A 27,412-nucleotide genomic window follows, 5' to 3' on the forward strand; every position below is an offset into this window, starting at 1 on the left:
TTCTTTAGTCTTTACTTTAAAATACACACGTTTGGCTTATTGCTGTGTTTGCACATCTGCAGCTGGTTTTGTGTTTGCGTGTCTCTGTGACACTAAGTATTGCATGCAATGCCTGCACTAATGTTTCAGATTTCAGTTTACTGTACACTTGAAGAAAAAATAAAGAAGGTACTGCACATGTTTTAAATAAAGGTTTATAGTCATGATGAAGGCTTTGACTGCGGGACATAATGGTCCTTTCAGCTAAATGCTGATGTCAATAGAACATACTGCAATTTATCAGCAAAATGGGTCTAATTTTGCACATGTATATTTTTTAAATCAAACAAACGTTTACACATTTACTGTATATGTATGAGTGTATACTCATAAAAAAAAAAAAAAAAAATCCACAGGTGCATCATGTACTGAAGGGCCAGAGCTTCCACAGGAAAACGAGCTGACTTTGGCTCTTCCTGTAGAGAGCTGTGTCTGATTTGGTCAAGTTTCCTGTGGTGAATTTCCTGCGATTTCATGTCCCTTTTTAGTCATGGAAAGTCTGATCTCACTGAGCTACATTAAATTACTGTGATCATTTCAACAGCACTTCACTTAATTCTGCAAGACCATGCTGAAGAGAGAGGATTAGTCCTGCATCTATCAAAGTTTCCTGACAATTCCTTTCCCAAATGCATCTAGTAGGAGATGCTGTAAGTGGCAGGTCTTCATCCAGTATGCAAAGTATGTGACATGTTTTTCATGTGCCAAAATATTTGATTTGGAACTGTAAATGTCAATCTCCCCATGGTGTCATTATAGGTGTTTACAAAAGTCATTAGGGTTCTTTCGTGAGGTTTCTTTGTGTATTTTTATGCACAATTTGAACAAATCCAGTGGCAGAGATTACCATGCATCAAGTCTGAAAGTCTCTGAAAATATCCCCCCACCCCCCCTAAAAAAAAAAGAAAAAAGGAGAAAAGAAACCCTGCTTGGAAAGATGTTTTTGCTCATTTATTTGAAAAGTCTGTTTGCTATTACTCATGCGATGACAGCACTAAAGATACCGCAGCCAACGAGTGAATGCTGAAAAAGGCTGATTATGGTGGTGTGCAGTAAAAGGGGAGAGTGAGCAGTAGGGGAGGGGATAGGAACAAGAGGAGGGACTGGGAAACAGATGCTTCACTACAGTATGTTAGCTACCATCCCTCCTTCATCTCAGCCCCTCCCTTCCCAAGCCTCTTTTCACTCCCTCACTTACTCTTGCCTCCCTCATAATATCTGTCCGCTATCTATCTCTCTACACAGAAAGGCTTGTGAGTCGAAGGCAGGACAGTCTCTCTGGTTTTCCTGCTGTTTGTTGTCAGATCATGGGATAGGAATGACAGTCTTCTCTCAATGGTTTCTGCTCAGATTTGGAATATGATCGTGGAGCTCTCTGTGCACTTTTCCACTCATCTTCCCACAGGATTACCACAGGAATAGTGTGCATGTGCTTGAGTGTGTATATGTCCAGCACTATGTCTGCTTCTGATGGTGTTCAGTCTGGCAGCAGAAGCAGATCACCATGAGAGGGGGTCACCAGCGAGGCTGTGGGTGTCAGCACCTGTTCAGAAAACTACTCCGCAAATGTGACTGCTGCTTTGTCAGAGGCAGAGGTAGGTAGTCTGGATGCTCAGTCACAGGATGTCTGTGATTAGGAAACTACTGCAAGTCTGCACACAGTCTACTTTTCACTTTTGACATGTTTGTGTCATGATTCTGTGGCTTATTTAAGTAATTTGCACATCATTTTTAGAGGTGCCGTCTCATGGGGTCTTGCAAAACTGTAAGTTATATGAAACTACTAAACCTCTTGGCTGTACAGATTTTAAGCAATCATACATTTTTAGAAAACACTGTTAATTTTTCATCCATTAACTTTCTAGTCCTGTTAATGAGAAGTCTGATAGTGTGAGCAGGATATTGTAATTGTAGAAACAGCTCATGGCACAGGGTTAAAATCTGATGTAGGTTTCCCAACACTTTACTTTATGTGTCTTTCTTTCTGTATTCAATATGTATTTGTAGTAATATAGTAATCTGTTGGCTGCTGATCATAATTTTCTCTGTATTCTCTGAATGTTTTGCCAAACTAGAAATTAAAAAAACAAAACAAAACAAAAAAAAAAACAAAAAACAAACAAACAACAACCTTTTTTTTAGTATATAGTTTTATTTTTATAGTTTGGTCAATAAATATTTGGACATTGATAGTCTTCAGAATTTTAGTTCCTTAAAGAAACCCAATTTAAATTACTTACATGATGAATTTAGGTTGAAAGTGTAGACTCCTTTTGTTAGTATTCAAAACCAAATTATTGCAAGAGTTTAGAAGTTAAGGCTTTTAAATATGTACAACCCTCTGTGTCAGTGGCATAAATGCACTGGGTCAAAAAAACATAACCATAAATTAATTAAATGTTGATTTTTATTCAATTTTCAGAATCCTTTGCAGGTAAAACCTGACCGTTGTGAGAATTTTGCTTTTGTTTTTCTGCCCTTGTTATATCCTTACTGAGATAAATTCTGCTAGATCTTCCACCGCTTTACATTCAGAAACCGCGGAGTCACTTTTGCAGTACGTTTTATTTCATGTCCATCTGTAGTCTGAGGCACAATCCAATCATCTTTTCTGCAACTGATGGAAGTTGAACAGAAAAATATTAATTAATCCAGCTGCTGTTTGCTGCCATGTTTGTTGTTTTTACTTATGATGTTGTGTCTGTCAAATTGTGAGACTTCTCTATACATTTTCTATGTGTCACACATACCTGTGGTTCAGCTAGATCTTAGGTTCTTTTTTCTTAAATAAAGTCTTATCTAACCCTTATAGCAAATGTAACACTTGGAGGAGACCTTTTAACTGCCTAATGTAATAACGGGATAAAGAAAAAGGCAACATCTGTTCATGAAACAGCTTTTGCGTCCTTATTTGAACTCCTGAAAAGAGGGTTTAATGCATTAAAGTACTTTAATTCAGAAATCATTTCTCAATAATGGATGTAAGTATGGGTGTAAGTATTATTGCACTTCTCAGGTCCAAAATTGCAGATATTTAGGCCTTACTATATTATTTACTATATGAGTCCCTGTCACTCACTAATTATGCGCTGTAGCCAATCTAATTCATTGACAGTAGCACACTAACTGCTGGTTATGTAAATACACAATAAGTAATGTCCCATATTTATTCTGCTGACTAACTATGAGTCTCACATTGTTGTCATTATATTGTATGTTTTGTGTATTGACAAGAGATGGACATATTATGACACTGATTTATGCTTTGATAACTCATTTGGTATTGATTCCTTACAGACACAGGAATTTGTGAATAACAGTAATAAGACCATATTTAGATCATAACACAAACTTTGACCACTAAATTGTTCACTCTTCCTGTTATTAAAGAGATAGAAAGCTTAACACTACTTTCCTTAATTCCCTTGAATTTGCCAGTTTTAGGACTGTACAGCATCAAGCCAGACTTGTAATCTATTAATACTTGAGTAGAAAGTAGAACAAGTTACAGATTATTTTAATTTTCATTCACAGTGTTTGTTTACATGTAGACTGTACAAACTGACAAACAGCAAGAGCTGACAAGTAAGTGATACAGTCACATCTGGATTACAGCATTTCTAAATATGCTACTGATCAAGAGTCAGTGAGTCACTGTCTTGACATTCTTTTCTCTCAGAAACTGGACATAAAGACCCCAACCAAGAGAAAAAAAAGGGAAAAACTGTGTGTGTTTTCGGGAAGGCTGAAATAAAATTTATGAGGCAGCTTACAGAGCAGTGAGATAGTTTACATCAATAACACATTTCTTTTTTTCTTTCAGTCAGTCATGGTGGCAGGTTCACTATTTACTATCTTTATTCTGTCATTCAGTGTTTCTTTAAACAGGTTGCCAGGTTATACTTTCCATAAAATATACCAAATCATTTGCTCTAAGAAACATCATAATTTATTAAAGTTAAATGAAAACACTAGAAGTCATATTGTAAAACTCCCTATGAATCATTTCAAAAGTCACTTCCTGCTTCCTGGCTATTTTCTCTGCTCACTACAAAAAGTTATAGTCCTCTCAGTCTTTCTGGTTTTACAGAAATGTCTAAGTTGACTGTGGTCCCTCGAATCAGCCAGTAACTCTTCTGCTGAGTTCAGTCAATAAATTTTCTAGGGGCCCCTGGGTTGGTGGTCATTAGATCTTTCCTACGATGTTAAAAAAAATCTGAAAATTGGCAAGCAGAGAAGCGTTAACAAATAAACATACTGTGTAGATAATCAGTGGTGAGAGGTGAGGAACATAAAACATCTACCCAGGATAATACTTATCAGAACACATTCTGCCAGTAAAACCATTGAATTCATCTGCTTGATATTTGCTGCTCAGAATACAGTATAAACGTTCCCATCACTTAAATGATGTGTAGTGTACATGTTAAGACAGAAAACAGCATAATAAAGGGGTATTAAAAGATGACCTCAGGAGAAACAGCATTTTTGCAAATAGTAACAAAACAAAAAATATGCCGTCAAATAGATTTACTCCATTCTGGAGCCACATGGTCTGCTGTCTCCTGACTTAGCCTATACATGGATACTTTATGACCAATATTAGAGTATTTGTGCAAGAACTACGATCTACAGGTGAACTTCTCACACTGGGATATTCATATATAAAAACAGACCTCCTGTCCTGTAGGTTATTCCACCACCATCCCTCTAAACTCCTTACACACTATGATGATCTTAAAAAAACTGGAAATCCTTCTTTAGTGTGTTTTGGGTGCAAGAAATAGAAAACCCAAAAGCAGATGCAGGAGGCTGGCAGGTAGAGAGTCTGAGCCTTTTTATTTAAACCATTCCAAATAAAGAGTGCTGCACACTATAGGAAAACCAAACAATCCAAACCAGAGCTGAAGTAAGTAAGCCAAGAGGCACACCTGGACATAAGACGACACACAGTTCTGACAAGGATGGAAGAAAATCAAGCAGTTTATATGAAGAGGGAATTTATGATTAATGTGGAAAAGGTGACTGACAGTCAGTGGCCAAAACACGGTGATCGTGACACACAGGCTGTGTCACTGGGACAAACAATATGGGTAAGAGGGTTTGTTGATTAAACCAGTAGTCTGATAAAATTAGATTAGATTCAATCCACTTCAATCCAATTTAATTAAATTCGATTTAGTTTTATTTACACAGTGAAAATTCACAGGAGCAATCAGCACAGCACATTACAGATAAATATACAATTCACTTTAATCAAACACAATTCAGTTCATTGTAATTGTATGTACATACAAAATTTAATAAAATATCTGCAGAAAGAAACCAATAGATTGCATCAAATCCATTTAAGTTTTTGGAAATCATTGTTTTTTTATGGCTGCAGAAAAACCTTAAGTTTATTGAAGTTTTTGGTATAATTTCCTATATTATATTTATCATACTCAATTTTACTGATTTAATAATCTTCCCTTAGTTTTCTGTTCCAAATGCATGCTTACTTTTCTTATTAGATACATTTCACAGTAATAGTTTTTGTGTGTGTGTGTGTGTGTGTGTGAGTATGTGTTTAAAGTGATTTCCCAAATACCGTGACACTGCCTCAGAGCACAGGCAGCTGTGACAGGCACACACACTCAGGCACACACTTAGACAAAAATGGGCCGTCTCTGCTCCGACCCTTAAATCCTCTGTTGTTCCAGTTGTTCGGGGGAGAGATTACAGGGCACTGCCTCTCTGAGCTGCACTGCTGTGACAAACCCTGCAAGCAGACTCGTGAACAGTGAAAATGAAAAAGCCCCTGTCTTGACACGCTTCACTTTCTCACCTTTTTCCATAAACCGTTAACACCTTTGTCATTTGGGATAAACTTCTTATATGTCATATCAGTTTAATGTCATACAAGGTTTGTTTCTTTTGTTTTGTTTGTTTTTGAGGATGATTTGTGTTCATAAAAATGCAGTCAGTACAACCTGGTTCTTTTTGTCTCTTCTCTGTCTTTCCAAATTTGTTGTTTCTTTTGCTTCATTGTCTCTTGCTGTGTTTATGGAGGTTTCTCCATTGTTTTCTAGTTTTCTGATCTCCCTCCCATCAAGAAGTCTGTTGTCTCCTACACTCTGATCTCTCTCAATGAGTTTGTCTGTTCAATTGGCACAGAGTACAACGCTATTTATAAAGACAGAGAGACAGCTCCAGATAAAGAATGCTTGGCAATTGTGCTTGGAAATCTACTTAAAAGTCCTGCCAAGTCTCACTGTCTCATCACACATAAATCACTGTGGCTCACAAACTGCCATGACTAAATAGTTCATTAGCTTACCAGTATGAGTGAGGTCGCTGCCAGTATGTGAGGAAGTAAATATGATGAGTAACAAACACAAACGTGTTTAGCTCCTCAGATCACCTATTTATACAGCAGCTAACATGTTGACCCAGTAATCTCTAATTTTTGATAGATTGTGTTGTTTTCTTGGAATATTGTTACTGGATCATAATATTGGTTCATCTTCATCAACTTTGATTAGGGATGTTCTGCCCAACAGACACAGGAAACACTGGGAACTGTGTTTTAAGACAAGTTAAATATTGCTCTTCACCTACAGTGTACTTTGCATGATGCATAATAATCATAAAAAAAAGTTTATGCTATATTTCTACATCAAAATAGTGATTAATGGTTTAAAGGAAGAAATTCTGCTATTAGCAGGTTAGCTGGGCCCACTGTAGCACAACGTAGCAAAGCAGCCACGTGTATACATGCAATGCCTATAAAAGTAATTATCAAACATATAATACATTTTACAGACAAAAACTAACATATATAAGTCTGCTTTGGGTTTAGTGGTAAGTTACAAGACATATTGTTTCTTTGTGAGCTTTTCTGATTTGTTGAAAGTGCGCGACTCCAAAGACTCAGTATAGACCAATTTCTGAACAATCTTTTGTTTTTCTTCTATCTTTCATGAATTAATTAAAATTAAGATTAAGAGACTTTAATGTCATTGTACACTCACGCCAAAATTGTGTTGGTGTCAGTCATATAGCAACTGCTGTAATTAAGAGATAAGATATACAAATAAAAGTGGGCTAAAGCGAGGCAGAAATTAGCAACACACAGTGTTGAAAGTTATAGTATGGGGCATGTACCAAAAAAAGTATATCTGATGAGTTTGGTTTGCATATACATACATTCACCTACATATATTATATACATATACATAAATACAAACACATACATATACATACATACACATACAAACATGAATAAATGTACTCTGAAATAACTAAAGGATGATTTACCTACTGATACACAGTAGAACAACAGCAACCTGCAAATGGTGAAATGTTTTTATTTATTTATTATTTAATGCCCTATCTAAAGTTTTTCACACTGTGGATGAAGTATGGTTGCGGCAAATACTTCTTTAGACTCAGGTCATGCTGCATTCTGGTTTAAAAGCTACTTTTCAGGCAGTTATAAATTAACTAAATCATATTAAATAAAAATACTTTTATCATGCAAGTGTCATGTCCAGCAGTTAGTCCAACAGCTTAAGCTGAAATTTCAAAATTTTCATTGTAGAATCTTTTGACATTTCAGGGCCTGAATTATGGTTGTGCTGTTGTTATGGCCTCTTGCAACACTCTGGACACGGTCTACCTTGGATCTCTGAGGTTTATCGTTTATTGTAAATCTCTTCCTTACCGCTCCTTGTTATATGCTTGTGATGGATGTTCTGCCCTTTCCATTCATAGACTCAACCACTGACATGTTTTCAAGGCTACTCTTGAACTGTCCATATTTTCTCCATATTTTACAGACTCCTATTTCTCAGATAAAGCTTTGAAAGTTATTTTCTTCAGTCTTAGCATTGATTCCTGCCAATTTTCTTAGAGCTTTTGCTGAACAGGAGGAAAAGGGTATTTCATTTTGTTTTTCCCTTAAAATTAAAGTTGCTAATCTTATTGTATGAATTCAAAGCAATTTTAATGGACTTAGATGGATGTATTTTAAGATTTCTATGCTTTTCTTCTCATTTATTTGACAACTGATGACGAAAACCTGTGACATTAATCCTGTAATATGATTTTAGTGATGCATTACATACATTAATCTTGATGTAAACTTTGTTTTTCTTATCTATATAGGGGACTGAGCTTTGATGTTTTGTTTGCAAGGACAGTCTTGCAAAGCAAAACTCTTTGATTTTTAAGAAGACTCCAGAATCTCAATATTATGCTGATACATGAGGTTCATTTGCAGACTTTAGAGGTGCATCTTCTGTTTTACATTCTGAATTGTGTAATAATGAAATGCTTCTTCTTCATGTTTTATTTAGACTCTAGAAGCTACCTGATGCCAAGACATTGCTTACAATGCTGCCTGCTTTGTGTTGTCTTGTGTCATGAGGGATTTTTACACACTTAGACTATCATATGAATTTGTTTTCACTGCATGATAAAGATTGAAGGCTCAGATGAGACTGTAATAAAATCCTTGTTTAATATGTGGGAGATGGCTGTTCTTTAGGTGAAATGATCCCATTCTGTTTATTTAGAAGCTCTTGAGTGTTTGAAAAAAAATCCCCTCTCTCTCTCTTTTTTTTTTTACTCGTTTGTTGCTTAAACTTTAAAACACAATTTTCACATATGGATGATGACTTTAAAACAAGTTTTTTTTTTTTTTTTACCATATCCCAAAAGTAAAAAGAAAAGACTGCGAGCAAATTTCAGATTATTAAATATATTTGAACAGCTTACAGCCTCATGGGAGAGACTGACTAGTGAATAACAGGTAACATAATCAATAACAGCTGTAATGAAGTGGAAAATGAGCTTAAATTAGGTGGTCTATGCTTCCTTTTTCTTAGTGCAAAGCAATGCTGGCCAGGGACAGGCCCAAATCTATCTGCAGGAGATGCTGTATTGGCTTGAACACTAGACATGTGTCAAAAACCATCCCCTTTATGACTGACATTCAGTGTTTCAGTGTATGAATCATTGTGATTTGCTTCATAACTGCAGCCAAAGTGCCAAGCTGACATCACTCAGCATTAATGAAAAGCAGTAAATTATGTTTTGGGACTTTTAACCAGGATGTAGTGTACTTGCCAATGACTCTTGGTTTTTGGAAGGACATTGTGAACTGATTTCTCACACAGTTTTCAGATAAAGAGAACAGGAAATATTGTGTGTTATAATAAAGAGAGTTTTTGTATAATTTGTACTGGTTCATAGTTGATTCATAGGGACATCAACCAGTTTGATCGCTACTTCGAGCTTGATTTAGATTTTTTCTTTTTTACTTTTTGCTGACGTGACTACAGGTTGATGGTGTCTCCTCATTAACATTAAAATTGCAAACAGGCATAGGCTTCAGGCATAAAAGCACTCAACATTTTGATGTGGATCAAGGAGGATGGCATATTCATATCTGCATGTTGGCTGTCACCACCCTTAAACTATGTTTCAACCCTTTTTGGGAGTGAGTGGATGCAGATGACAGGAGGGCTGCTGATTTGCAGTTTTGGTGATGAATGATGATCTAGACTAGAAGTATTTTCTTTGGCTCAGTAAAAAAGATTCCTCCATCTGTGTTGTTATGAAATGAAATCCTGATAATAATCAGCATGTAACACAAATATAGACTTGTGATGAAACATGCAGAAAGCTTTAAGTGGTGCTCGAAGCATCTCAATATTTCCTGATGCAGCTATAACCATATAAGGAATTTAATTGTTAATCATATCTGGACTGAGAGAATGAGCAAATCAGCACCACTTCCAAAATGTGAAGTAGGTTATTGATGCAACGAGTCTCTCTCATCTGGACTAAAGATTTTTCTGTTTGAAAAATTTGATTTTAAAATTTGTTCTGTCAGATTTCTAAATGTGTTTGCTCTCTTTATAAATAACATAAATGTAGTGTAATATGGTATCTGTCCACTGCATTTTCATCACCGAGGAGAACTGATCACCATAAGGCCAGGTTTTAAACATGCAGTCTTGCACACATGCATGTCAAGTACAGGTGCACTCAAGGAAAATAACAGTTTTTTCACTGGTCAATAGGTTAACATTACTAAAGACAATGTGAGAAAGTGAAATTCTTTCAAGTGGAAAAAGTACCATGTTACAAAGCAGAGTCAGATGACTTTTCTTCTCCTGGCTCATCGACTTTCAGTGACTCTACAAAAGATTTCATACGTGATGAAAACATAGTTACAAAAGACTACAAAAATTACACAAACTTTTGACCCCATTTCAATAACAAGTTAGTTTCTGGTAAAGCTTGTAAGTGGAGAGCATGCAAATGCATTCACTACTCATCCGGACAAGGGAACGAAAACTTTATTTAACAAACTTTTAACAAACAAGCAAAAAAAAAAAAAAAAAAAAAAAAGGCCCAATGTGGGTTAACAGCATGCAGATGACTTTAACCACACAGTAGATCAATAATAATAATAATAATAATAATAATAATAATAATAATAATAATAATAATAATAATAATAATAATAATAAACAACTAAACAGAGAATCACTTGTGAAGCACATATAAGAATCAAAAGCAACAAAAATAATCTGACTAAAATCAATTTAAATCAGAAAAGAAATTAAAGTGTGAAATAATCTGAAAATGCTCAGTACAGCACAAAGGATTCCTGTTTTACACTGACTCAGTGATAATATTTTGTTCTTGTTTATTGTATTTTCTTTTGGATGTTTTATCCACTGAGGTTGTGGAGAGAATCAAATTCCTTTAAACCTTCACCAAACCATGGGTTTGTATGCAGTTCACTATTTGTACAACTCACAAATTACCCATCAAAGCTGATGTGAAACGATCACTGATTTTTCTTTTTTTTTAATTAAAAGCAGGCTTGGAATTTATATACTCGATGCTCAGAGAAAGCTTACACAATTTTAAAAAATGTTTATTTTAACTTGGCTGTCCATGAGGCCTCTGTAGAGGATGCATCAACAACATGCTTGTATACTCTGTAGATATTCCCTACAGTCCTGATGTTGGGCCAGCTGCTGCTCCTTGGAAATATTACAAATTACATAACTGAGTCAAACAATCATGACAAGTTAAAACACTCAGCTTACCAGTGATTTGGATGTCACAACTCATGTCCCAACACATACCATCAGAGGTCAAATAAGAGAAAATGTTAAAGTATTTGAAGTAAACACTGCAGTCACAATTATGAGCATACAGTTGAAATTGTTGGCAGTATTTCTGTATAATCTGAATTTACCAATTTAACCCCAAAATAAGGAAAAAAGAAAAAAAGAGAATAGATTAGTAACTACTGTAACTGCAGGGTTAAAACATGAAATATCTGAGTTTATTCCTTCATAAAATTCTTATTCAGATCCTATTTTTTATTGCAAAGCTGACAAGATTGTCAGAAAATTATTCTGGCATTTTGTTGTAAGTCATATGGCTGTTTTTATTTCTTTTTTTATTTAGAAAAAAAATCACTGCTTTAGAAAGTAGTAGGAAACATAGTGAGACAGGTTTAAACTCACACCATTTTTCTCTTTGTGTTTTTAGTTTCCCTGAAGATGCAGATTTATGTATGTCACTGTCAGAAAATGTAAATCTTAACAGTTTTGACACAAAAAGGTCGTAGATTTTTATTTATGTTCATGACTGACATTTATTCTAAAGAAAAATCTTAAAATGTAATATGAGTTGAGTATGAACAGACTATGTCACTAAATAACAAGTGCTCTGACTCACCTGCAGCAGGTAATGCTTTGAGGGCATATCTGCATGGGGGCTGTTCTCTTTATTTGGTCTGCTTTGTTATTTCCATGCAGAGATTTGCCCAAATGGGTGACACTGAACTCCTGGCAATTCTGTGCTCATATAAAATCATTGGCAGTGTTGGGAAAGTTCATTTTCTACATGAACTAGTTCAAAGTTCAGTTCACACATTTTAAAATGAACTAGTTCAGTTCATAGTTCATAATTCAATTTTTTTTTAACTTAGTTCAAAGTTCTGAAATTGAACTAGTTTTTTTTTTTTTTCTCAATATGTTGCTGCAAGCTATTGCCCTCAGAATACTGGCATTTTCCTATTGTTGCCACAGTTTCAGTCCATGTTTGTAGCCAGCTGCAGCTTTCACACTTACAGTATAAAAACATAAGGAAAAAAATAGCTTGAATGGTCATTTTTTAATGAGGAATCATTAAACTATCTGAGGTAGGAATCAGACTGAGCTAGGAAATAAATGATAAACCTCAAAGTGTCATATTTAAAGTGAAAAACATTTAAACATTATTTATCTTTTCATTAAGTGACTTTCCATCTTTTGTGATGTGTTTTTTTTCTGACTTGTTTGTCCAAATAAAAGTTCTAGAACTTGGGTCATAAAAGTGCAATATTCAGGCCAAATCAATAAGTAGAAAACAAAACAAAAAAAAAGACATGCAAGACAATATGTCTTGCATTTGTCAAGTTCGTGAAAGCTGAAGGTTCCTCTTTCTTCAAAGGCTGCAGGTCCATCACCTGCTGTTGACGCTATTGTATGGAGTTGCTTCTCGACACCCTGTAGGCAAAGTCTACACAAAAAGGCAAGATTTCGCCCTCCTGGATCACCACTGACATTTTCAAAAAAATATTTTAAGTGATCATACGAAGCTGCTGTAGTGATCATTGAGGCAGAGGTGGTGCTGCTGCCTTCAGTGGATTTTGCCTCCATGTTTCGCGATTTGACGCATGTGTGGTGCGACTCTGTGGTGGCTGGTGTTGCCAAATTTGGTGTTTTTCACCTATATATTAAGGCCTGTTTACAATGTGCTTTAACCAGGATTTTGTTTGGGACGCTCCATGGAAATCTGGCACTTTCTTGAACTGAGTTCAGCTGTGAGAGAACGTTCACAAACGTCAGAATGAGCGTGCTCACAATACTGTTCATCAGGGAGAATTAGAGGTCGTTCAGTTCACGTTCACCCAAAACCGTCGTTCATGAACACAACACTGACCATTGGCGCAACTTAACTAGTATGTAGGGCAAAGGCCGTTAAGTCAAAAATTAGTTTATTGACTACTCTTTTCAAACCTATTTGTTAATCATATGTCCCCATCATCATCATTCAAGGAGCTATTGTTTTGCATCTTCATACAGGCTTTACTACAGAACTTCGAAACGGCCCTTCTGTTTACATCCGCCTGCTAGCGTGTGACACGTGTAAAGAAAAACTCAGCTGCAATTTGAAATGGCGTCCCAGAAGCAAAAGTTGTCTAGAAATGTACATAATAAATGTCACTGTGCCATTAAATGAGTCACAAATGCAAAGTTTTAAGGTCAGAAACTTACATAGTGCAACTTCAAGGCCAGATGTTCCAGCTCATTTAAACTTCTAAGTGATGACTTACATATTGCAGTTGCATTATTTAAGTTTTTATCTCTTTCATTTGCACCATCAATTTTCTTTTTAAATTCCATACTGCTTTAGAGAAATATTTTTACTTCTATTTTCCCTAAAAGACTTAATTATTTTTGGTCAGCATGCAAGTTTTTTTTTTTTTTTGTAAGATATGCAGACTGTTAAGATATGAACTGTTCTTCAGTTCATTTTTCCAGAACCACCAGACAGACACAAAACAATAATCCAACTGTCCTCCCCTCCCTCCAAATCACTCCATTACAGAAATGAGTTTGTGCCATTCACAGCATGAGCGAAGTACCAGACAGTTCATTTGTTTAATATATCATAATATCTGAATTTAGTCTACTTCAGATGCATATTGAATTGTAGGATATTTTAATGCCTGAGAGTCAGTTCAGAGAGTCATTGTTCATGCTAATGTAATGAACAGTGAACATAATAGCTGTGCGTTTCCCTTCCAGGAGAGATTTATCCGGTCCCTTTTAAATAAATAAAGGGAAATTGAAATAGAGCAGGGAGGAAAAAAAAACATTATTTAGTATTTTACCATCAATTTAGTGTCTTGTTTAAATGCCATATTGGGCAGTTTGGGTAAATGGCTGACCCACTTTTCCACTGGCTCCTTGAAAGCTTGTCATTATGATTACAGCTTTCATAAATGTGCTGACAGGAAATAACGACCTCTGAGAAGAGTCCAAAACTACAAAAGAGGGTTTCTGGAAGATTCAACGTTGCTGTGTTCAGCAAAACCCAGTGAAATTTTAATGTTAGGATGCTTGATTTTAAACAGTGTGGTTGAGGTTTAGGTACCACTTTCCACAGTGAAGAGACTCAAAGCTGGAAACGAGATCCAGCTGTGGCGTCTATGGATGTCATTTCCAGTACTGGTTCTAGTTGTAGAATGTCAGCTTTCAGTGCATATGTAATGGCCTCATGTATGTCTTAAGATAAGTCACACAACTTAAAATCTACAAATTTGAGTTGGTTGTCCTAAAAGCAAAGAAAAATGTTTGTTCTTACTTTACATGATATCTGAAAAAATGTAAAATTCATGTATGGAAAACGACATTTGGCGGCTATAACTGCTTATTTGAAAACAGTAACACTGTTTGGTGCATTTACACCCCCGAAACCACTTCTGTTATTGATAAGAGACTAAATGTAATATATTGCAGGGATTTTTTATTAGACTCTGAACAACAACAGTATATTTAATGCTCAGTGTTTAGTATATCTTTGCATTTTGTTACAAAGGATCTGTCCTTGTGAAAAATAACCTTTTTGTGTGTGTGTATTTGCAGAGATTTAGGATAAGTAGGTACAGTAGCTCCAGCAACTAAAGTTATATTTAGGGCTTAAACCAGGAAATTGAACAACATTTTTGAGCCCAAATCTGTCTGCAGCATCTGACTTGAGAGGATATACCCCACAATTAGCTGCTACTTTATCCCAATCCTTTCTCCCCTCTTTTCTACTCTTCCCCTGCAGCAGAGTCGTATTCAGTGGCAGGCAGTGAAGGCAGTATTGCCCCATCCATGGGATCTGTGCCTCACCAGGCCTCAGGCAGCACCAGCCCCTGCTCACAGTCCTCGTCTGGGGGTTCACGGCATCCTGTCAGTGCCCTGAAGAAATGGCTCACCAATCCCGTCCGGAAGCTGAACTCTGATGCCAGAGGTGGAGCAGGGAAAGCCGAGAAGCAGATGTTCAGGTCAGACGGAAGCCAACCAACATTGCTTCTTTCCCACAGTGAGGCTCAGCAAAGCTCTCTAGAAATGAGCGAAAACTACACTATCCTGTCTTCTGGAAACATGGTGAGACTGGTGGGGCAGGTATATAGCCTCCATTTAGATTCCTGTAGAAACACTTCTAATATATCTATTTTAATTTTTGCTTATTTTTGTGTGCAGGACAGGAAAGATGGTCACTTGAGTCCCACAGCGCTGTCTCCTACCCTGTCATCCCATCAGAGCTACTTATGTGACCAACTGCATAGCAGAGTCCCATCTAGTCCAGTAATGTTCTATTCTACTTAACTCTATTGTTCTTTAGTCTCCAAATCCACGATCAACATTCCAATTTAATTAACAGATTAACTGCAATTGTACATGAAGAACTTTTATTTTCATATTGGATGTGGCACCAGCCATCCTGTGAGGTTTAAGGAATCAAAACAAGCAAAGCAGAACAAAAACTAAGTACTGATTTTTGCTTCCCTTAACATTAGTATATTGAGGTAAATCACTATGAAGAGGACATTTCCAGACACAAACAAAAGGCTAAATCAATCAAAGCATAGCTTTAAATACTTCTCGATCAAACTATTTAGGCTGGAGTAAAATAAAAGAGATGACCAAGCCTTTAGTCTTTCTATTAAGGCTTTAAAATGCAGAAGAACTCTACAATGAACAGTTAATGCTATGGGTAATTATACAGTGAGTGATAGGAACATTAGAACACAAATAAAAACATTTACCTCATTTTTCCCATCCCAATGTCCAACTAGTCCACATTGCCAACCTGGCGAAGGAGAATTTGTCTGAGTGTTCAGAGGTGCACCATCCTCAATCAGGAAATGGAGCTCACAGAAAACATTAAGTATAAACTGTAGCGACTGCAGCATTTAACCACTCCGCTGGGTGAGGGGAGAGATCTGTTTATAACGTGCTTCAAAATCAGTCCAAAAGCCACTATCCATGTTGGGTGAAGTTCCTGTTTATTTTCATGGTATGCTCTGATGACAGGTCACATTTCTGATAAAAATTAAAGATGCAAATAAAGAAAAGTGATAGCGGTAAAAACTGTCATTCTCCCCAAACCCAAGCTGTGACTGCCATTTAATACACCTGGTGCGCCTCTTTCCCGCCACCCACTGTGCTAATACAACAAAAAAAACGCAAGTGACTAAGTCACTTGCGATTGCAACATTTTCCTTTACAATTCTTTTCATGATCTGATGTTCACGATTTTTTCTTTACAATTTGATGGTATTGCCCAGAATGAATTGTTTAATTATTAATGGCAATTCATCCTCAATCAACTTGAGCAAAACAGGCATAAACCATGACAAATTTTTCATCTTTAAGTACATGAGCAAAAATAAGATTTATGTTTAAACTATTTCATTTAAATCTATTTATAAATTGCTGTGACTTGTTTAAAGGAATGACAATATTTAAGATCATATTATGCAGAAATTTTCAAAACCATCACTGAAACAGTCCTTCATCACCAGGCCACAGAAAAAAAAGATTCCTACGGAAACAGAGAACGGTGGTTATCGGCTATTATTCTTTTTTTAATCATTAACTTGTGAAAACAGGTTAATTTCCTTGTTATCCTCAAGATAACGAGGACTGTTTTCTTGCAATAACGGAATATTTATCTCGTTATCTCAAAAACATAAAGTTTGTTTTCTCGACATAACGAGATTATTGAAGTGACTTTGATGGACTAGGTAGACAGATAAAATAAATTCATGATGCACTGCAACACAGAACCATGAAATACTTAATTAAATAATGAAATAATTTTATATGTTTTTACATACATTCATTGGTATTTTAATTAATTAGTGATACATTTAATAACAAATTAATGTATTTAATTGTCATTTTATTTAATGAATGGCACATTTAAGTAATTTTTTAATGGTATATTTAATTTAATTTAATTATTTCATTGTGGCACTTTTACTCCTCCATACATCATCCCTCACTCCATCTGTAAATTGTAAGCTTCCCATTTAAAATGAGCGAAAACCAAAAAAATCTAAAGTTTCTTTGGAAGAGGGAAGACAAGTAAAATATCAAAAATGTTTATAGTCATTTTAATTCTTACAAGTAAATTCTCCACTTCCCTTGTGCTTTCTGCTATGCTTGTAATGAAACTCTTTGTATTTAATATTTTGAGCTAATAACAAAAGACTGAATTGGCCACATTAACACTTACATACGGAGAAACAAATGAGGATTAGTAACACACACATGTTACTGTACATCATGCTAAGATCAGGACATGAACGACCTGTTATTGCACGCATTGTTTGACTTCTACCGGTGGTGCCAAACAGGAACACGTCTCGTTATATTTCATGTGCATGCTTACACACAAGCAGACATAAATATATATAAACCCATGTGACTTTTTACAGTAATTCTAGCCTGCACTGAGTAATCTTTAGAAGAGTGGAATCAGTCCTGTGGGCTTTTGTAGATAACATCTGGAAATGATCAACTCTCGGGGGTTGGGGTTAAGAAGGAAGAGGGTGAAGCAGAAGAGGTCTAAAGGTTAGGTGAAAAACAGACTCATTGATGATGGACAGTTCTCTATTGATTACAGAGTCAAGTTTCATAACCTTTACATAAGAGATAAGAGGAATTTTTTTAAAAGGTTAATCCTTTCACCCATAAAGTACAGTGTTTTGCTTGATAAATGGCTGACCTCATTTTCAGTCCTAATGGCCCTTTAGAACAATACCATTTTCCAAAACCCACAGCTTCACTCTTGCACTGTCTGGGTCAGTTTAAACAATCCCTCTGACCTTGGAAAGCAACACCTCAATGTTTTTTAATTGCAGGATGCTATTTGCCTTCTTGCTGAGTATTATATTAATAAGATTAATACTGCTCATGTCTGTACGGTGAGCATAAATTTACAGCCAGCAGCCTGTTTTCTCTACATAATTGCTGTCCAAAGATAACAAATCCTCCCACCAGGATTTACATATCTTTTGGTATGTTAAAACCAAAGCACATCCTTTGCATGTTGATCCAGCCAAATATACAAGGCTGACTGTTGTGGAGAAAGCAATGGAGTGGCTGGGAGGTGCTGACTCAGGGTAAACTGACTTTAAATTGTTTTAATGAAATAGACCAAAATATGACAAGGCTTAAAATGACTAAATGTAGTTTTTGACTTATACTTTGTGAGCTTGTGTTTCCAATTTACTTTAAAGTAGATGATGGTTCTGGCTTTATTGACTTTATTGCATGGCCATTTCAGTGGCTTCAACTATTTAATCCAAATCATCTAAAACGGGTATCAGCACATTTCCCAAAAATGTTTTCTTTTCACTACGTTAATGTTAATGTTAGAAAAAAAAAGTTTTGGGAGTCACAATCATGCAAACATGCACATTAGTGGATCATCCACAGGAGACGGAGTCTGAATCAGCCCCAGATTGTTTTTATAGGAAGAGTTCTGCTGTTTGAGGTTATGCATGACCAACTGAGAGCAAAAAAGATCAGCCCACCCCCCCACAAGAAAAAAAGAAAAGAAAAAAAAAAAAAAGATAAACATAAAGTGCTTAGTTAGCATACAAATATGCATTGATTCTACAGTGCGATTAGACATCTGGTGCACAGAGGCAGAGGACAACATGTGTTGAGATGAAAGTATGTCAAGAGGATTACAGTCAAATTCACATTAGATTATAGTGCTTTTAGGTGAGGAGTGGTATTTGTTATATAACCACTCTCCGTGCCTGGGTCAGTTACCCTGATCTCTGTTATATGACTTGACAAACAGCATTATTAGCCATCCTGTCCGTCCAGCTGACTCCTCTGTAACACTGAGAAAAACTGCTCATTTATCTCAGGTTACTTACGGTCGCCTTACTGCAATATTCCCCACAGGCTTGTGCTTAGCTGGCACAAAAGATGCCAGATGAGTGCAGTGTGTGTGAGGTTGGATCAGTTCATGATGCTCTACAACACTGTGTTTCTGTAGCTGCAGATGTAATATTTACTCCAAGTACCATTACAACAATTAAAAATATATTGCCATATTCCAAATACTACTTAAATAAAAGCTCATAAGCACTAAAAATTGCACTTAGGGTTTCATAAAAGTAGTGGTCATTCTGCAGAGTAATGTCAGAAATGCATGTATGTAGACATACTGTATATAAGATAATTGGTTATACAGATAGCTGGTGAGCAGATGAAGCTACTTTCTATGATTGGTGCAACCTCAGTTTAGTGGTGACAACTAAGAACAAAAAAATCCATTCACCCCTGTTAAACAATATAATTAGAGGGTGATGAAGAAAAAAAAGTATGCTACTTCTACTGTAAATTATTTCATAAACTCCTAACCTGCTGTAAACAAAGTACAGCTAAATACAGAAATCAGAGAAAAAAGAAGAACGTTGCCATCTGAAATACAGGAGAGCTGCAGAAAGCGGCACTGCAGCTAAATACTTTAGCATGTAAATTGTACGGACAGTATTTGAGTAAACTTACACTATACTACTATTTTGGAAATAGCATGGCATCCAGCTGACCCCGCTTACACAACACATTACAGTGATGCTGACTAATATCTGTGTTGCCTTGCTTGTGTGCTTCAGAGTCAGAAGCCTGGCATCAACACTCTGCAAGGAGAGGACAGCTGTGGTGTGGCTGAAGACTCGGCCAGCCAGTGCTCGGTTACAGTGGACAGCGAGGAAGAGAGAAACATTGCCTTAGAGAAGAGCTTGTAAGTAATGAGCTCTGCAGTGATAGAATAGTTTAACAGTGATGATGAGACATTTTCTTGTCAAAAGTCATAGAGAAGACTGATGACACTTTCACGTTTGCAGACAGCTTACTTTAAAGAGAACTTAATATATCTTTTTTTGACAAGCAGTGAGACTCAAAATAACCTTGCAGACAAGTAAAATTGCTCAATCTTGTTTTTTGTCTATCAATTGCTGCCAGTTTCACAGCCTCCACAAGAAATAGTAAAGTTACATTTCTGTGAACTTTGTCCACATTTATTGAGCAGAAACTTCGCTAAAAGTTAGCATGTAAAGGTAATGCCAATCTGAGCCAGAGCTGAGAAATGTACTCATTTGACATAGAATGTTATACCTTTTAAACACATTGTACTCCGAAAACTGATCTCACTCAGGCTGCAGTGAGTTAATCTCTTCAGCAAAAGATGCTGCTGCTAAACTGCTTGAAACTGTTTATTTATAGCCCAGACTTATCTTCCTAAGTTGATATGCATAGTTTTTAAAATGCAGCATATTGACTTAAGGCCCACTTAGCAAAGCATCAGCAGCTGCTTTGCAGATCATTTTTTTGTTTTGACCAATCAGAACATGGCCATTTCAAGAGAAGACTGAAGAAAGAGGAGGTCAAAAAAGCATTTTACTCAAATGGTGACAAAAGCTACAAAAGACGTGTTAAATGCTGCAATGATGGAACATTTCTTTTGAGCGTGAACGTATTGCAGTTATGCCTGTACATATAACATTTTATTTAAGTTCATTTCTGCTTGGCTGTTGTCACAACTCTTTTTCAGATATGTGCTGACAGAGCTGATAGAAACAGAAAGATTGTATGTTGAAGATCTTGGACTCATAGTTCAGGTATGTCTAATTCCAAACAATTCAAGATGACTTGATGAAAACGGAGTTTTTCTCATCTAAAAACCCCATGAAATGATTACTGATGTGTTTGTGTTTGGAAAGGGCTACATGACCATGATGGCCAATCAGGGAGTTCCAGAGGACATGCGAGGGAAGGACAGGATTGTGTTTGGAAACATCCACCAGATCTACGACTGGCATAAGGAGTGAGCCCCAATAGTTCTAAACTTGAACAATCTCTCAGAATTCATGGCGATTTCTTCAGAGCTCTTCATGTTTCATGACAGTTTAGTTTATGTCATGCTATGTTTCCTGCCTGTGAGTGGGTATGAATGGGCCGGCCTGACCTCTGCTTTGTGTCATGCAGCTATTTCCTGGGAGAGCTGGAGAAATGTGTGGGTGATCCAGACAGTCTGGCCCAGCTCTTCATCAAACACGTGAGTGTAAAGATTATCGAAGCGTGGATGAGAAGCTTCTTTGTTTTTTCATCTCTTGGCATGTTTTCCATTTAGATGAAAGTTCAGTCATCTCATCCCTTCACTGGTGTAAAGTTTTGGCCTGCTGCCATGCATGTGTTTTCTTTTTGTAGATCTGTTTTCTGCAGGTGCCGCTGCAGAGTCAGAAGGTCTCGTAATAACTGATTTGACAAAACAGCCTTAAAGCCAGTAAAGTTAAAGATGGTCCACAGAGACCAGGGGTGTTTTATTCTGAACTTGGAAAATTGGTTTGACATTGAACATTAAATGCAAAAGTATCTGATGATTTGTAAAACTTTAACTGAGACACTGATTTATTATTGTGATGCATTAAAACGGGATGTCAGACTCATTTTTGTTCAGGGGCCCCATTCAGCCTAATCTGATCTCCAGTGGGTCGGACCAGTAAAATAACAGTAAAATAACATAATAACCTATAAATAATGAAAATCCCACAGTTTTTCCTTTCGTTTTAGTGTAAAGACACACAAGCACTTTATCAAGATGTTTACATTTATTGAACTATCCTCATAGAAAACATTATGAACAACCTGGAATTTCTGGAAAAAAATAAGTGAAATTCTAATATTTTAAATGGGATCATTTCTTTATTTATACAGTTATTTTTGTTTATAAAATTGTATACATTTTTAAACTTCAAATATTAAAAAATATTAACACATTTATACATGCATTACAACTTCACAACAAATCAAAACGTAGGTGTAAAATCACAAAACATTTAATAAATCCATTATTCCACATGATGATCCGAGTACATTTCCCAGGTCTAGAATTTATTTTAAACGTGCATACGTGTACATCTCCACATTTGTGTAGTAATTCTGACCACCTGAACTGACTCACCTCACAATACAAACTGAAGTAGGGCCAGGGTTAGTAGAAGTAGAAAAACAAGTTAAATAAACTAGCAGAGTTTTGATATGTCACAATTCATCAAGCTCATCTTATTTATCCCACTTTTGTAAGCATCTACTGTTTGGCTCGTAGAGCCACAGCCCATAAAACTATTATTTTCCTGTCACTTGAACTGGAGCCCATTTCCTCTTGTGTGGAGAAGAAACACAACAAAACTGAGGAAACTAATATTAAGGTGGTTCAGAAATTTTACTCCTTCATTTGTCCATTTCCTTTTACACTAGTACAAACATTCTGTGCACATGTACAAACACAACCCAGACAGATTATTTGAAAAGGGTTTTAAAATAACTGTGAAACTTGCAGGAACGACGTCTCCACATGTACGTGGTTTACTGCCAGAACAAGCCCAAGTCAGAGCACATTGTCTCCGAGTACATTGAGACATATTTTGAGGTGAGAACTAAACCTCATCCCTTCTTTATTGCTGGAGCTCAAGTTGTTAAACTAACACAATCAGGTTTTTTCTGTCTCTTCACAGGATCTCAGGCAGCAGATGGGTCACAGGCTGCAGCTCAATGATCTCCTGATCAAACCTGTTCAGAGGATCATGAAGTATCAGCTGCTGTTAAAGGTTTGCTTTTTAAGAATTGTGCATGTAGTGTACATTTGTCATTGTTATGAATGCTTCTACCATTTGTATACCTTTCCTTTTGGTTGCATTTATTTACTTTCTTGTGGGTATCTTTGCATTAGTTTTAAGTAGTTCTTATTCCTATGTTTTATATTAAGATTGCATATGTAACAATAATAGATAAAAATTTAAGAAGCTTTATATATATATACCCAGGACTTCTTGAAATACTATAACAAAGCTGGGAGGGATGTCGAAGAGCTACAGGTATGAACTCACTATGCAAAACAAATTCTTTTTAAATACTTTTCACATTTTATTTGTGCATCAAAATTCTGTTTTGACTTGAATTGATCTTAATCCATCAGAGGGCGGTGGAAGTGATGTGTTTCGTGCCAAAACGCTGTAATGATATGATGAATGTGGGAAGGCTCCAAGGTTTTGAGGTACTGAATGTCTCGAAATAAGTTTTTGTTGGTTTTCACAAATAAGATGCAATGACTTAACAATGCCTGTGGCTTCTTTTGTACTGTTTCAGGGGAAAATCACAGCTCAGGGGAAGCTGCTTCAGCAGGATACTTTCTCTGTCAGCGAGCAGGAAGGTGGCCTCCTGTCCAGAGCAAGGGAGAGGCGTGTCTTCCTGTTTGAGCAGCTGGTCATCTTTAGTGAGCCAATTGATAAGAAAAAAGGGTTCTTATTGCCTGGGTACACCTTTAAAAATAGCATTAAGGTCAGAGTAAAACTATATTGTAATACATCTTTCATATAGATATTTTCTTTTGAATGTTCAATATAAGCTCTTTGTTCTAAATAGGTCAGCTGCTTGGGTGTGGAGGAACCCTCTGAGGAGGATCCATGCTGTCTAGTGCTGACCTCCCGGGGGACTGACAGCAGCATAACACGCTTCATCATGCATGCATCATCTCCTGAAATACAGCAAGCTTGGTTCGATGATGTGGTCCAGATCTTAGAGACTCAGAGGAACTTCCTAAATGGTGCCAGTATTCAACTTGTCTTTAATAAATACACAGATTCAGTAGTTCGATGTGTCTGACTGATGTGACATAAATTTCTATCCACTGCAGCCCTTCAGTCCCCAATAGAGTACCAGCGCAGGGAAAGCACATCAAACAGCCTGGGAAGGAGCACAAAGTCTCCAGTTGTGTCACCATCTGGATTGTGGCCCCACTCCTCAGCATCCATGGAAAGACGCCACCAACCCTGCCAACTGTCTTACAACAACTCCCTGCCCTCTCTGCACTCACCCCGCCTCAACCCGGCCTCAAAGGTGATGTCTTTAGCCATGCCTGCATCAGATTTATATAGGCATCTCCGATTCCTATCTTTATTTGATTTTTTTTTTTGTTTTAAGGTGTCTAATCAATCTGCTGTGACACTTCAAGCTACTCATCCTCCATTTTCCTCACACCAGCAGCTCAGTTTGTGCTCAGACGTGCAACATGACTGTAGCGCATCAAACGGCCTGTCACCCTGTAGCCATCACCACCAGAAGGTAGATACTTGTTAAATTCTCTGAAAAGTTGCTTAGCTTTTGGTGTTTTCAACAAAGGAAATTAGCAGTTTTTCCACTCTTCTTATCTGAATGATGCAAAGCTACAGTCAAAATACAAACACTGTGGTTTTTAAAAAGGTAAAATCAGACAGCTGGAGCTACAATTTGTTGCCATAATCACTGATTAAAGAGAGGAAATTACACTTTGGCAACCTTTGTCAAATATCCTGTTGTTGTTTCTGTGCTTATTTACAAACCTATTCATACTAAAATCATGGAAAACCCTCTGACCCGCTGTTTTATCTTATGCACTCAGACTTCCACCTGTTTTTATTAGGCGTGCTGATCTGGCCCCAATCCATAAAGTTGTTCTCATCTTCTTGGTTCCTGCTTTGTGTTTTGGATCAGCATTTTTCATTGTGCTTTAGGTACACAATTGTACAGACAGATTTCCCATATAGCTAGTATAATCTCCACCAACAAAAGCATAAATGTCTAAATCTGGTGTAAATAATAACTAAATTCATATTATAACAACAGTAATAACAAGCAAGTTCCAGTCTGGCTAAAGTGAAATTATAGTTTTAAATAAATGACATCTCAGTGTGTTATTGGAACTGCACAAAAAACACATTCTTGTGCAGATCTTTTTTCATATTGATAAGTTAACAATTAATTAAAGAACTCATTACATGTGTAACTTGTAAACTGCTTTTTGCTCTGTCCTGTGTAATCAAAGCAGACAGATTAGGATTTTCCCCAACAGTGTGTTTAAAGTTTATCTTCCAGATTTATAAATTGGCTCCATTTTTGATGGAGAGCTAGTGGTTCCATTTCCAGGTTTCCCAGATCACATATTAAAATCAAGAATTTTCCTTGAGGCACTCATCAGTATCAGTGACCTTGAAAGTGTCTGTCAAATGAGTGAGAGTGCATGTTTCCATCCTTCCAGGGGTCCTCCGTAGTTCTTAGTGACAGATGTGGAGTCCAGTCAGGCATTAAACTTATTGTAGAGGACGTTGGCACCTTGAGGCTCACATTGACCTGTCTGGGCATCATGTGAGCTGGAGGGATGGAGGGGGTAAAATGTCCGAGGAAGTGAGATGTTGTAGACCATCATCTGTTAGGCTATTTTAACTCCTATTAAACCATCTGTTGGTTTTAGGTCAGAATAAGTGCACGTTGAACTCCTGAGTCTTAACAAGAGCTTGATCACTCATCCTGTGCTGTTTGGGAAGAACTTGTTGCCTTCGTTTAACACGTTGACCATTGTTATATTGTGAGTGGAAAGAACACAGACACAGTCAGTGGTTGAACCAGCCACTTGTGTCAGTCCGTAGAATACGTCATGTCTCACTCTTCCTCTGTTGTTAGATCCACCTGTTCAGTCATAGAGCCCCCTGGTGGTGAAGGATATATAGATTCTTATACAGTTCCCAGTTTGGGAATTCCTCACCTGAATTGAAGTGTCTGTAAACACAGCGACCATGACCTGGATGACTGAGAAATCAGAATCGATTAGCTGTGTGATAATAAGTTTAACGCACACACACAAAGAAAAAGAAAAAATTAAACAATATTATTTTATTACTTTTTCCTTTCAGGATGTGCCTGCCAGTTTCCAGGCAATCACATTTTGTGACAATGCGACTTATTCTGCACATCGACCGAGCAGCTTGGATCAGTTAAAGGAGCAGCAGTGACTCTCAGTGAACTCTGCGGTTTGGGTGTTGCTGCTGAGTCGGAGCGTCCTGTCTGCAAACATGGACAAAGTGTGAATGCTCAGTTTAATGATGCTGCAGACCAATCCAGACACGCTCTTATGTGGTTTGAGCACATTCATTTGAGTATGTGTGGACATTCTCTGTACACACATGTGCTGTATATATAGATGGTGATAAAAGGTGAGATAAAATGAGTGAAAATATGGTTTGAAACAGCCACAAAGACTTAATTCATGTTGCTTTATGTTTTAAATGTTACACTTTCTTACTCTTTCCACTGAAAATTGCTCATTGGATATTTTTGTAATGGAAATTTTTCACAAAGGACTGATTCCACTTTATTCCCCTGGAGAATGAAAATGTCCTCACTTAACTCTATCCTCATAATCACTGAGTGATTCTAACTTCCAGTCTTACTCTGATGTCTGAATCCATCTGTGCATTCCCTACAGATTAGCAAATAGCTGTGTTTTCCGTTTGGTGGACTATTTCAACCCAGCTATTGTGAGTGTTATCTGGACTAAACACATTTGCAAACCCACACAAAGTACATGTCTAAAGCAAGGAGAAAGAGGAAAAAGGGAACAAAGATCAAATTGAGGTGCTCATCTGTCATTGTCACTTTGAATGTAAATAATCTTGTGTGGGATCAAGTTCGTAAAACTTGTTGTGTCCTGATACTCACATAGAATTAAAGGAAAAGCTGTTCAGATATTTGCCATTGTGTTTCTTTTTTTTAGTTCCTATATGTTTCTTTTTTGTTGAAGCCTGAAATTTGTGTTTCCTAATCATAAATGCGTTACTAAACAACCATTCTGTGTCTGTCATCAATCTGCCTCTCCGTGGTTTTGTAGCTGTCTTTGCAACTATAAATATTACCCGTCATTTCAAATAAACACTGGTCTTTCTGCCCATGAGGCCTTTGTACAGTCTGTTTCCACTCTATAAATAAGCCCTGGAGCAAGAACCCCAGAGAACACTGTTCTCATCAGCTGTTACTTATATGACAGCAGGAGAGTTTTTACCTTGGACTGATATCATAAGTTGTAGAAAACCATAGTAATATTTCCAGGAATAAAACCACTGATTTATAATCTAATCACAAAGAAGGTAAAAGTTCAAAGATCTGTCTTTGAATTTCTTTAAGGCCAGATGTGTCTGAGGTGCCTGTTAGTGTTCACTATAACCTTCTTGTGATCTGCAGTGAATGTTAATAGCTGTCTTTGCTTCACCTGTCTTTATACATCAGATTGTCTGTTCTGGTGTTTGGTTTGAATATCATGAGAAAAAAAGTTTGTCTTTCCATTAATATAGAGAACCTGTTGGTGTGCAACCCCCTCTAGTGGAGAATTATTACTATCGCTCATGATTTTATTTAAAGAAGAC

The 27,412-nt window shown here is 36.8% G+C and overlaps 1 protein-coding gene across 4 annotated transcripts; it reads left to right on the forward strand.

The window, feature by feature from the left end:
• The first annotated feature begins 1,278 nt into the window (after positions 1-1,278).
• arhgef25b (Rho guanine nucleotide exchange factor (GEF) 25b) lies at positions 1,279-26,928 on the forward strand. 4 transcript variants are annotated; one of them, XM_041981217.1, is made up of 16 exons: positions 1,279-1,634; positions 14,935-15,257; positions 15,354-15,458; positions 19,796-19,923; positions 20,734-20,800; positions 20,903-21,006; positions 21,168-21,237; positions 22,522-22,611; positions 22,697-22,789; positions 23,006-23,056; positions 23,158-23,235; positions 23,328-23,519; positions 23,604-23,784; positions 23,875-24,077; positions 24,162-24,302; positions 25,907-26,928. In XM_041981217.1, the coding sequence occupies exons 1-16, from the start codon at positions 1,544-1,546 to the stop codon at positions 26,003-26,005; spliced, it is 2,016 nt and encodes a 671-aa protein (XP_041837151.1). In that variant the 5' UTR covers positions 1,279-1,543; the 3' UTR covers positions 26,006-26,928. The 4 variants fall into 4 exon arrangements, with proteins under 4 accessions (XP_041837151.1, XP_041837153.1, XP_041837154.1 ...); XM_041981219.1 differs by having other exon boundaries at positions 24,222-24,302; XM_041981220.1 differs by having other exon boundaries at positions 24,225-24,302.
• The last annotated feature ends 484 nt before the right edge of the window (positions 26,929-27,412 follow it).

This window comes from Melanotaenia boesemani, chromosome 3 (assembly GCF_017639745.1).
Source record: "Melanotaenia boesemani isolate fMelBoe1 chromosome 3, fMelBoe1.pri, whole genome shotgun sequence".
In the NCBI taxonomy this organism is placed as follows: Eukaryota; Metazoa; Chordata; class Actinopteri; order Atheriniformes; family Melanotaeniidae; genus Melanotaenia; species Melanotaenia boesemani.

Excerpts from the sequence above, each read along its gene's own strand:
- arhgef25b (XM_041981217.1), top strand. The coding sequence starts at position 1,544 with ATGAGAGGGGGTCACCAGCGAGGCTGTGGGTGTCAGCACCTGTTCAGA. Across the intron at positions 15,258-15,353 it reads TCCTGTCTTCTGGAAACATG|GACAGGAAAGATGGTCACTT; the intron begins GTGAGACTGGTG and ends TTTTGTGTGCAG. Across the intron at positions 23,236-23,327 it reads GAAGGCTCCAAGGTTTTGAG|GGGAAAATCACAGCTCAGGG; the intron begins GTACTGAATGTC and ends GTACTGTTTCAG.